The sequence below is a fragment of the Artemia sp. Qi Xiang Cuo genome, unplaced genomic scaffold, assembly GCF_049724085.1.
Source record: "Artemia sp. Qi Xiang Cuo unplaced genomic scaffold, ASM4972408v1 HiC_scaffold_2920, whole genome shotgun sequence".
Taxonomy (NCBI): domain Eukaryota; kingdom Metazoa; phylum Arthropoda; class Branchiopoda; order Anostraca; family Artemiidae; genus Artemia; species Artemia sp. Qi Xiang Cuo.
This window is the reverse complement of record NW_028300318.1, coordinates 66,736-78,958: the sequence shown is the minus strand read 5'-3', so window position 1 is coordinate 78,958 and position 12,223 is coordinate 66,736. Positions and strand designations below refer to the sequence as shown.

General features: G+C 38.3%; 2 protein-coding genes across 2 annotated transcripts in view; one reads left to right on the top strand and one right to left on the bottom strand.

The window, feature by feature from the left end:
- LOC148938774 (apoptosis-linked gene 2-interacting protein X 1-like) overlaps positions 1–2,030 on the bottom strand; it is a 59,008-nt gene extending 56,978 nt beyond the window's left edge. Inside the window, exon 1 of the mRNA XM_089107546.1 lies at positions 1,782–2,030. Coding sequence (XP_088963672.1) covers positions 1,782–1,990 — 209 coding nt within the window. The 5' untranslated portion in view covers positions 1,991–2,030. The remainder of the gene's footprint in view (positions 1–1,781) is intronic.
- Positions 2,031–7,529: 5,499 nt separating this feature from the next.
- LOC148938773 (E3 SUMO-protein ligase ZBED1-like) lies at positions 7,530–8,312 on the top strand. The gene has a single exon (XM_089107547.1). It carries the CDS (start codon positions 7,530–7,532, stop codon positions 8,310–8,312), a length of 783 nt encoding a protein of 260 aa, XP_088963673.1.
- The last annotated feature ends 3,911 nt before the right edge of the window (positions 8,313–12,223 follow it).

Genomic DNA, 12,223 nt, shown 5'->3' with positions numbered 1-12,223 from the left:
CCACCCCTTGATTCAAAAAGGACAAGGAAGTTCTTGAGCAAATCCAACGAAGGGCCACTAAGATGATTGCCAGCATGGAAAACAAGACATACAGTGAACAGCTGAAGGAACTCAACCTCCCCTCCTTAGTATACAGATGGAAACGTGGAGACATGATCCAGGTGCACAAACTCCTCTCAACCAATCAAGAAAATGAGATCCTGGAGATCAACACCTCCCACAAAACACAAGGACACCCTAGACAAATCTGCAAACATCACACTACAACTGGAGCAAGATGCAATTTCTTCTTGAATCGGATTGAGAACCTCTGGAATAACCTCAAGGAGGACACTGTTGCTGCTGAATCAACAGATGCTTTCAAATGCCATCTGGATGCTGAGTGGAAAGATACACCGTGGAAGTTTGACTGGGAAGCACCAGAATCTTCCACCAGAACTTAACCAACTACAACAGTCATCACAAGGAGTGATTCAACAGGATTGAAAGTCCTTATTTCACTCCAAGCTGTGATTTAAGGTAATAATCATTTTGTCAGAAACAAATTTCAGCCCCACCTCTATATATACCAATCCAGGGTGTATATTTGCACGTTAGGGGGTTGGGGGCAATTTTATTTCTGATGTAAATGAGAGGTAAGTTTAAACTTTCCCCCCGCACCCCTAATGTGCAAATATATACCCTGAATTGAGTATATATAGGGGTGGGGGCTAAAATTCATTTCTAGCAAAAATGGTTCCTATTATATTTGTAAAGAACATAAAAAAAGGCACCAAGTGGTATATTCACTTTAGTTGTAACTCAATAATATGATTTAGTAAGTATTACCAAAATCTTTGTGTAATGAAAGCAAAACCTTACAAAACAGATCTTCTACTCAAATGAAGTACAAGAAAACTGTTTTCAGCTTCACAATTTTGCTTCATCCCAATTTATAAGGTTTCAAATGCATTAGGCTATATTTCCTATATTTTGAAAAAAAAACACTGATATGGCTTAAAATTCTACTCAACAAGCAGGAATTGCACTTTCAGAACTAAAACCAGAGAAAAAGAAATTGAAAACTGATAATTAAGGTAAATTGTTATTTTGTCAAAATTTCAATAGGGTAAGACACCCAGTAGTCAGACACTTTAATCACTTCAAAAACTTTTTGACATTTAAACTACTCTAATTACTGTATTATACCACCTAGAAACTTAATTTTTGTATCAAAAAATTTCTGAAAAATTTCTGAACAAGTAGGTTACTAATTCAAATAGTTTCACTTGTACAGTGCCTCCTATTTTTGAATTTACTAACAAGTGACAATTCTGCCTAAACTCAGACATACAAATGGCTCATTGTAAATTAGTTATTAAAATAGTATAAAAGATTGTGTTTGAGAATAGGCAGGTGGCCGACTACTGGGTGTCTTACCCTATAGACCTGCCAAGTAGGCAAATCTCTATGACTCAAAAATCAGAAGAGGGTTAACATGGAAGCTTGGTAATAGGCCTACCTTCCTAGAGTATGTTTTTGGCCCTGGATTCATTGGCCTACTGAAAGTTTCATTTTTCTAACATAACCCCTTTTGAAGATAGCAAAAAGAAGCTAAACTAGAATTTTACTGTTGTTTGTGTTGGTAAAGTTCATTTCTGGCACAAAAAAAATGTTAAATTTTGGATTTAGGATGAAATCCTCCTTCTAGAAGTATGTCTATTCTAAGGTATCTCCTCAGTGAGTTAATCAGAAAATTTACCAAGGAATTACACCCTCTAATGAGATTAATCATGTCTTACTTAATCATTACTTCTAAATAAGAATCTTCCTTCTCAATTCCTTTTCTTGTGGCAGACTGTCTCAAGTTATTTAATTCAAAAATAGCACTTTTATAATAATCTTGCTTGTCAATTCCACTAGATGACCTGGTTGAAAGAAGCGCTTGAAGGGGTTTGATAAGGTCAATATCTTTTGTTATTTTTAAGGGCACATCCATAAGTTCATACATTTTTATTTTTACACTTCTACTCTACACTAGTAACTAGTAACTACACTTAGTGTTGGGCGATATTCGATATCGATATCGATATATCGATATATCAGACGAAATATCGATATCTAATATCGAAACGTAAATATCGATATCGAAAACGATATTTCGGAATTTTCCAGTATTTTCAGCTTTTCTCGCCATCTACTCGTGAACGACCAACAGAAAAGGTCCCACAGAGAAAAAAGTTTTCCAAATCTTCCACAAGAAGAAGAATAACCTATGAAATCCAATGACTCATAAGACGGAGCTAATGAATGCTCCAGAAACGTTGAAATAAACAACAATGACATTGTCATTCCTTATCATTCCACAGTTTGTATGTTTTTTAATGGAATGATTGAAACTTTTGTAAACTAACAGAGGAATGTGCAATTTTATCTAGTTTTATTTAGAATTTACCGCAATTTTCAAAAAATTATAACATGTTTATGTTGGTAAGTACATTTTTATGCTGGAAGTGCAATCTCCTCCAAAAATGTGTAATTAGTCTCATTTAACAAGTTTTTTTGTCATATTTATAAGTTAAATCAAGGAGGCACACTTGTGCCTCTTTAAAGAGGCGACCCACCACAATGTTAAGCGATTTCCGGTCCTAGAGGTCGCAGAGAGACGGAGGTGATTGCATTTTGTAGCCCAAGCTCAAAATAAGAAACGTGCAAAATTTCATCCTCCTCCGACTTTATCTTCATGGGGTAAACTGGGCCGGAATTTTCGACCCTCCCATCACAGCCCCCCTTTAACGCTGTCCGATCGGGATGAAATTTAGAGGTTAAGCTTTGCTAGGACCCGGAAGCTTATCTTCGAAATTTCAGCTCAATCCAATCACTCCTTCCATGTTTTCGAAAAACCAGACGTAGCCACTTAATGTTCATTTCTGTCTTTTTTTTATTAGCCACGCCTACAGGCCATAGTTGACAACGGATCCAGGTGAATGAGGACTCATTCTAAGCGGACTTTGACCTGTTAGGGCCTTTAGATATTTTCAGACCGAAAAAATTATCCCCCGAATTTACATTTACGAAAAACCTCGTTTTCCTATAAGAGCCCATGTTAATTTTTCTCACCACGGTCCCCCTTTAAGGTTGTTCGATCGGGCTGAAATTTAGAGGATAGGCTGTCCTGGGGCCTGGGAGCTTATCCTCGAAATTACAGCTCAATCCGATCACTCCTTCCCTGTTTTCGAAAAACCAAATATCAAGTTTTGTTGGGATTTGCTTGCCTCAAAAATAGATAGCAAAGACTAAAAATAATATAGCAATTGTCTCTGTGGTACAGTGGTCGCTACTACTGACTGTCAGGCGGAAGACCCGGGTTCGATTCCCAGTTAGAGGAAATTTTTTTATATTGAATTTAAAGTTTATAAAAGAAACTCAGTTTCTTTTTTAAATCCAATCTATTAAATCCTTCGGCTCAACAGGCGTCTCCAGAAGAATATCACAGTCGGCCTTCAGGTTACAGGTAAGTCTCCACTGCTTTGATAACATGCCGTATACCCGCATGCTCAAAGAAAAGTTGAAAAAAGAAAATCTTACTGCGCATTTGATTTGAGTATTCAGGAATTAAAAGCCTTAACAAAAGAATCTTCAAGAGCGGGGGATTTGGGGTACGGCAGCCCCCCAGCTATAACTCCGGACATGATCAGCTAACAGTTAGTTAAGCTATGATAAGTGATAAACTGCACATACACGTGCAGATATTATTTGAAAAAAACTATATTTTCTAAAGAGTTAAAGGGGCTGAGTCAAAAGTTCGAACCTTAAAAAGTACAGGAATTAGGAGTTACAGTTGGGGGGTTGCCCCCCCCCAAACACCCCGCTTTCAGAACCTTTAAATAAAAAAAATTTTTTTTTAAACTGAAAGTAAGGAGCGACATTAAAACTTAAACGAATAGAAATTATTCCGTATATGAAAGGGGCTGTGCCCTCCTCAACGTCTCGCTCTTTACGCTAAAGTTTTTATTGTTTAAAAAAAAGAGTTGTGAGAAAGGTAAACTTTAGCGTAAAGAGCGAGGCGTTGAGGAGGGCACAGCCCCTTTCATATATGGAATAATTTCTGTTCGTTTTAAGTTTTAATGTCGCTCCTTACTTTCAGTTTAAAAAACTTTTTTTTTATTTAAAGGTTGCGAAAGTGGGGGGTTTGGGATGCGGCAGCCCCCCAACTGTACCTTCTAATCCCTGTACGTTTTAAGGTTCGAACTTGTGACTCAGCCTCTTTAATTCTTTAGAAAACGTAGTTTTTTTCAAATAATTTCATTAAGGGTCTCCTTGAAGGGTCGTGATTCTACCTGGTTGATAACAAATTAGGCTATATGAAAACTTTGTGTGGAGTTATAGCCTAGTAAAGTATTGCTGGAACAAAGGCAGTCACGCACCCTGTTTGAATGAGTCACCCTTAGGTTTATGTGAAATTCCCAGTAAGATTCTGGAAAACTTTTATAAAACTAATTCAAACTTAACCTAGACTAGTCTATAGTGGAGGGGTTATATTGGGTAAAACCTCCCAGTGCTTGGCTAATGCATAATCTTTGACAAGTAGGCTATCCTGATCAAAATACACTCCTCCTAAAAATTTAAAACAGGCCCCCAATCGTGGGCACAATATATAAGTTTAGGCTGTTGGTATTGGTGGTAAATTTGCAGGTGGCACAATAATTTAGCTAGGATGAAAGCAAATACATTAGTTGATTCCTTTTTTATGCTTTTTCATAATCCAATAATTCCTTCTGTTGCAAATTGCATCTTGAGCCCTTAAAGGGGCCTTGAAGGTATTTTATATGAATTATGAAAGAGCATAAAAAGTATCCAATGATGTTTTCACTTTCATTCTAGTCAATATAAGGTCCACTGCAAAGTTACCATGAAATTTACCCACCCCCCCCAGCCAAAAGTGCAAAAATATTACCTGAATTGTTGACAGCAAAGTTCCAAATTGCAAAAATAAGTGCTACTTTTGTTGACGGCATTTCAAAACTCGAAACATTAGGAAAGCAGTTTATATTTGTGCTGCCCAATAAATGGGGTTTGATTGTTATTTTTTTGAATATATTACTCTTGAACAAGTTATTTATGAATAATTGATATGTTTTTAACACATGTTCAGTAAATTAACTACTGTTGATAAATTATTTGTGTACTTAAAAAAATTAAATACCTTTGGGGCCCCTTTAAGGGCTCAATATGCAATTTGCAACAGAAGCAATTACTAAATTATGAGGGATGTCACCCCCCTGATTGAAGGGCAACCCAGTTTACCTAGCACTCTGCAACGTCGCTTGACTCCTGGATTGTACCTTATGACATGCGCAAGAAATACTCTGATTGGCAAAAAGCTACCAAAAGAAGTGAAAATGCTGACCCTCATGCCAGCCATACCTGTCAAGCAGAACTCTCGTAGGAAGATGAGCCTCAAGCTCCGACAATTATTTTTTTACTGTTTATATGTTTTTATGACTTTTGTGCTTTCACACTAGTTCATTTTTTTTTGGATGATTAAATGAATCTTATTCGTTTTCATTATATTCGATGTTAACTGACCACTTTGAAAGAGGTATACAAGTCGTAAGAAAACTAGTTTTTGAGATTTCAAGATGGATATATTATGGACATATAATAGACAAAATATGGACATAATTTGGCTGAAAAGGACACATTTTTGGATGCTCAAGGGACACATTCATTGACCAAAAAGTTCGCAACCCTGTATACTCACCCTTAAGCCCTGTTTATTAATAAAATCATCATTGTTACAATGATGATGTGACACTGATGTGACACTGATGGTTATGGGGCTTATAGCCACATAACCCAAAATACTTTTATTGATTCCCAGCTGGGTAAGTGTAGAAGTAGAATTTCTCAGCCCACCTCGTAAAAATCAGGGTTTAAGTCAGGTACAGGGAACCTATGCTAGGTAAATATGCAACCTCAGACTGGTATAGCCTCGTACGTTGGTGATAAAAAGTATTAATCAAGCTTTTAGACCATAATTTTAGCTCTTCAACTGAAATTAACAACCTCCCTTTGCCACACAGGGTCAAAAGGCTTAAATTATAGTTTGAAGGTTAGATTGACACTTCTATTACCACGGCACTAGTTTCTTGTCCGAACAGTCCGAGGTTGCATAGGTACCTGTGATGAAGTATGTAATGGGTAAGTCAGTTTCTTGTCCGAACAGTCCGAGGTTGCATAGGTACCTGTGATGAAGTATGAAGTATGTAATGGGTAAGTCAGAGGGCGTCTTTCAAAAATGTAGAAGTGCACTAATGGGTTTTGTAATATTGCCTGTTTGTGCGTCCTGTTTTTATGCTGTTTCTATGCTCAGTCAGGAAGAATGAGTCTGATGATTTTTTTCTTTGGTAATTAGATAGTGTCACAGCCTCTCCAGGTTGTACTCGGTTGATTTGATTATTCTTTTGGCAGATGCGTTTCCGACAACTCGTCTAGCCTAGACTCTACCGCCTAGACTCTAGGCGGTAACACTGTCTTGACTTTGAAATCTCATTAATGTCAGAGTATTGTCTTGCTACATGGCTATTGGACGAGTAGATAACATTTCTGTAAAACAGATTGGCAAAATATGATATTTTGCCAAATAATTGAAATTTAGAAATTTAGCTGATAATATACTGTAATTTTTCATTATTTTCTTTTGCTTATTGATCTAGAGTACATAGCAAAATCCAACCCTATATGCCAAATCGAATCCCCACATCTGGTCCATTATTTGCTGGTTGGTACTACCACTTTATTTAACAAAATCAGTTCCATTGGATTCTATTTGCCTCTGAATGTTTAATATATTGCAGGTCCAGGTCTCTACCAGTTTTTGAAAAATGCCAATTCCTTTGTGGGAATATTTTACAAAAGTATCGGCTAAGTCTGCACTATGCAAAATATGCAAAAAAAGTGTTGCTACCTCTGGAAATACCACCAACCTTAATGCTCATCTCAAGACAAACCACAAAAAACAATACCAAAGCATAAAAGGAAGTACATCGGCCGGGGGTGCCAGTGTTAACCCTGATTCTGATTCGTGTCCATCTGATGATGAACATGATTCAAGTCAAATTGTCCCATCACATAGCCAAAACTCAACCAGACCTTTGAGTCAAGCTAGTGACCCTACCCAAGTTACCCGTGATAGAAGTGACCAGACTGACTCAGGAGCACCAAGTGCAAAGCAGCCGAGAATTGACTCGTTGCTACAGACCAAGTACAGTGCAAAGCACCCTAAAACTGTAAAATGAACAAACTGGTTGTGAAATTCATTGCAAAAGATATGCAACCCCTCTCTGTGGTTTCAAATCCTGGGTTTATGGATCTGGTGCAGGGTCTTGACCCCAATTATACTTTGCCATCCCGAGCTAAAGTGACAAGAGATCTTCTCCCTGAAATCTATGCTGTAGAGAAATTGAAACTGCAGGAGGCACTAAAAAAAAGTAGGACATGTTTCCCTTACCACAGATATATGGACCTCCCGGGCGACTGAGGGTTTCATGGCTGTCACTGTACATTACATTGATGAGAAAGGCTGCCTCTGCAGCAACGTGCTTACTACTGCGAAAATTGAAGAAAGGCATACTGCTGATGCTATCAAAGCTCATCTTCTGAAAATTGCCACTGAGTGGGGGATTAAGGAAAAGGTTGTAGCTGTAGTTACCGATAATGGATCCAATGTGGTACGGGCTGTAAAGGATGCTGCATCTGCTGTAGGCAAAGGCTGGAGACATGTTTCGTGCTTCGCATATACTCTGAATTTGATTGTGAGGGGTGCTATTGATGATACTGCTGACTTGTCACCTTTTGTCCAAAAAGCTAGGAACATAGTCAGCTTTTTCAGACGTAGTGTTGTAGCTGCCGACAAGTTGCGCCAGGTTCAGATCTCTATTGACAATGTTTGTATCAAAAAACTGATACCTGATGTGACCACTAGACGGAATTCGCTTCTTGCTGTGTTGCGTAGTCTACAAGATTTGAAAGAGTTGGTACCAAGTTTGCTTGTGCTTCTGGGTAAAGTAGATCTCCTACTCACTGAAAGTGAGTGGGATGTTATTTCAAACGTGATCGCGGTACTTACACCTTTTGACGAGGTCACAATGGAGCTCTCTTCTGAAAGCTATCCCTCCATCTCAAAAGTCCTGCCTTTATCCAAGATTTTGAGACGCCACCTTGTTCAGGTAGATTGTGGTGGATTTACAAATGTCGCCGAGGACCTCCACAAGGCTTTGATGGAGAAAATGCAAGCTAGGTTTATAAGCCTCGTCAGGTCACACCTGTGACGATTGCCACATACCTTGATCCGCGTTTCAAGAAAATGTATATTTCCCCTGACGATCTTGTCTCGGTTGAGGGCAAAATAGCAAGAGAGATGGATTTGGCCTTGCTGTCTGCTGAATCCGTAGCAGCAAGTACAAGTACCGTCACAAACCCCGCGAGACAGCATCGACAGGCTCATGACAGTTTGTGGGGCTCACATGACGAAGTTCTGGTAGTCAACTAAGGACGTGGTTCGACAGCAGCCGAGTCTATCATGGCTGTGCAGCTTTTTAACAGGGAATCTGTAGTTCCAAGAAAAAACGGATCCACTCAAGTGGTGGAATTTTCGCAACATGGGCTCTCAGAAACATCTGTGCGAGGTTGCCTTGAAGTTTATGTCTGTGTCCGCCACCAGTGTCTCTTTTGAGAGAGTTTTTTCCAAGGCCAGTCAGTTGATCACCGAGCGGCGAAACCGACTCTCTGGGAAAAACATTGACATGTTGCTATTTTTGAATAGCCAAATATAGCCGCGTTTTTTTTCTTGAGCCCAAGTAGTTTCATGTCTGGGTTTTCGTGATATTCTTTCATATAATCAAAGTTGGTTTTTTCATTGTTCAATGGTGTATTATTCGAAGTTTTTATAAAAAAATAATGCAAAATACTCTTTAACTACGATTTTCATTATTTAACTTTGGCAAAAACAAGAGTGTATCGGAGCCAAAAACGGTTCCAAAATATCGATATTGATATATCGAATATCGAATATCGAAAGTGAAAATATCGATATATCGATGTTTCGAAAAATCGAAATATCGCCCAACACTAACTACACTTCTATTCTACTAATGATGCTGATGAAACGGTATACTCTACTTCTATCATGATCATGGTCTAGCCAGTGTTTCCACTTTTCTTTTCAAAAAATCTGTAAAATCTCGACGATTTTCGGGAGAAAATCGGGAGATGGCTCTCAGGATTCGGGAGAAAATCGGGGGACTGCTCTCAGGATTTTGTAGAATTTTCAGTAAGACTTTTTTTTATATTTTGTATTAAGTTTTTGGAGGTGTTCGAGCCATTTGCGAATAAAGTACCACATTTTAAAAGTTCAGAGCGCAGATTTACTGGAGCCAGCTGCGATTCCGAAAAGAAAATTCGTTGATCAACTTTGTCAAACATGACAAAATAAAGCAGCTAGAAGCTTGAAATGTGTTTAATTTTGTAACTAAGTGCAGTCACATTTCATTCAGACTCTAAAGCTGTTTAATTAAGACATTTTTCTTCATCGACCCCTACTTTTTCTTATCCTTTCAGGCTCCAAACAACAGCCTGCTAAGTTCAAGACGGAGACAGAAAATATGGATGAATTATGAACATCAGGCATTTAACTATTGAGTCTGAGTTAAGCGGATAATTTTTTTGTACTACCATCCCCAAACAATTATGCTCAAATGATAAAGAGAAAACGCAAGGTCGCAGCCCATTAATGATCATATAACTGAAAAAAAGTATAAAAATTAGCAAAACTTTCAGACATATATATCACATTACGTTCATAATCTATTTTTATCGCATCTCTTTTTGTGTGAGCATTCCACTCTGATCATACAGTTACTTAGCTGTGCTGGCAGACATTACTACTCCTTTGAGCCTCTTTCTGAGGAGAATTTCAAACGTCAGTTTGTCTGCTGTAACTCCGGCTCGTTTCATTCCAAGTCTCGTCTGAATCATGGAAGCCAGAATCACCGTTGCCAAACGATTCTTTCTGTATGTCCTTACTTCCTTGAGTAGGCTGAACAGTCCTTCTGAAGCAACATTCAAAAATGGCAAGAAGAACAAGTATTGTACAAACTTTGCTAAGTTTAGGAACCGTTTGTTTCCACGGTGGTTCCTTGCACTCAAAGCCGATTTCCAGTAAGCCACGGCTGTCAGAGTTATTGTTTCATTATCATTGGCACTATCGGTCTGTTCCCGACACTCTTTGTCAATGGCACTTCTTGATCACCCTGATAACGAGTAGCATCTTAAATATAGCCCAAGGGTAGGTGGGTTTAGTGAATTAGCGTTCTCGGGTTCAAAAAAATTAACCACCTCATAGATATCATCATCAAAACTGAATCTTTTCTGTATCTGAACAATAGTCTCTTTATAAAACTCGCGAGCTGACAAATACATTTTTTCAGTCTCATGTAGCATTCGCATCAGTGGTCAACTTGACAATTTCTTCTGCCGCATCTAAGGCAAGGTAAATATTTTTCAGAGCAAGGTACTGCAAACTATTTTCAGGGTCAACGGTCATTCCCTTTTCTTGAACATACTTGGTGGTCATGAAATTTCGTGACAAAATCTTTACAAGTTTCATTGTCTCTTCTTTCAAAACATGAAACAGCGGGGCATTTGCTTGGAACACTGTGTTAAAGTCTGTTAATAGTCCAAGAATGTACTCCATAAACATCATCATGACTTTCATAAGTGGATTCTGTAATACATTAAACACAAGCTCATTTCCATACATGGGGTCCTCAAATTCCAAATTCTGAAATAAAGCTTCAAGGGTTCCCAAAGCTGAAGAATCCGTCTTACACATGCATGAACTAAGAGCCATCTTGTTTGTCCAGGTGCAAGAATTTTCAGCCGGTCCATGTTACAAAAGTCCTGGAACTCTCCAAAAGTACTGACTCGTTTTACACTGTTCGCAAAAAGATTATAAATTGTCCTCTATAGATCTTCCAAAGTTTTTGGAAGTGTTTTACAAGCATAAGATGCCACAAGATGGATCTAGTGGCAACTACACTTCACAGTCGTAACCCATGGGTAGTTTTCCCTTATAAGTGAAGAAACAGAGTGATGGGCCCCCATCATAACGCTTGCAGTGTCGCTGCAGAAACCAATCCAATTGGTCAGTGGAACCCCATCTTTTTCCTGGACCTGCAGAGAATTCCTCATTTTTGAGAACAGCATTTCCGCAGTTCCGTTGGGGCATTCCACAAGGTCAATTAAATCAACCTCTGTTTCCAAATTCTCATTTGAAAAACTAACACAGAAGGCCAACTGTTTCGCAGTCGAAACATCAGTCATCTCGTCAATTATGATTGAAAAAGGTTTCCTTTTCAAAGACTCCACCAGCATGTCCTTGTAATACACTGACAGGCCCTGGCGGACTATATTCGTCACTTTCTGCTTACCTAATCTTACTTGATCAGTAACATTCTTATGCGGCATATTTTTTAGGAATGACTAACTTGTCAACCAGCAAAAATGGTAAATTGTTTTTAATAAGAAATGCTGCAATTTTCGTCTCTGTATCTTGTACTGGATTATTTGATGTAGACCCTTGGAACTGAATTATAGACTTTGAAAATGAATTTTGAAGCTTTGAGGTTCTTCTTGTGTTTCTCTGACAGGGAATGTTTTCTCAAAGCTGTTTTCCCTTCTTCGTATGAAAATTTGACTGAGCATGCTAAGCACCAATCCAATTTTTATTAAATTTCTTTGTTAACCAACCAGCAAATTGTCTGTCATTCTCCCATTTTTTTAAATATCTTTGTTTATATTTTTTTTTTCACTTTCTCAGTGTCAACAGATGAACTTCTTGTCCTTCTTATTTCACATGCTTCATTTGAATCTGACAAGCCTTCTTAGAGATCCATCTTACCACAGACCTATAAGAGGTATGATTAAAACAGACTGAAGTGAAAACTACTCAGGTTTTAATAGGTCCCATCAAGTGGAAGTGAAATTTTTACTAGGCCACTTAAGTTCAAGATTGGGTCGGGAAAGGTTTGTCAACAGTTGCTGGTCCATCTCTTGAAAGGGGAAGTTATTCTAGAAAGGTTTATCAGTTGGTGAACCCTAATGGTACAGTCTCAAGCTACTGGAATTCCTCAAGGTCAAGTCCCTCAGCATTCAAGTATCCAAAGTAGAATTTTACCGATTC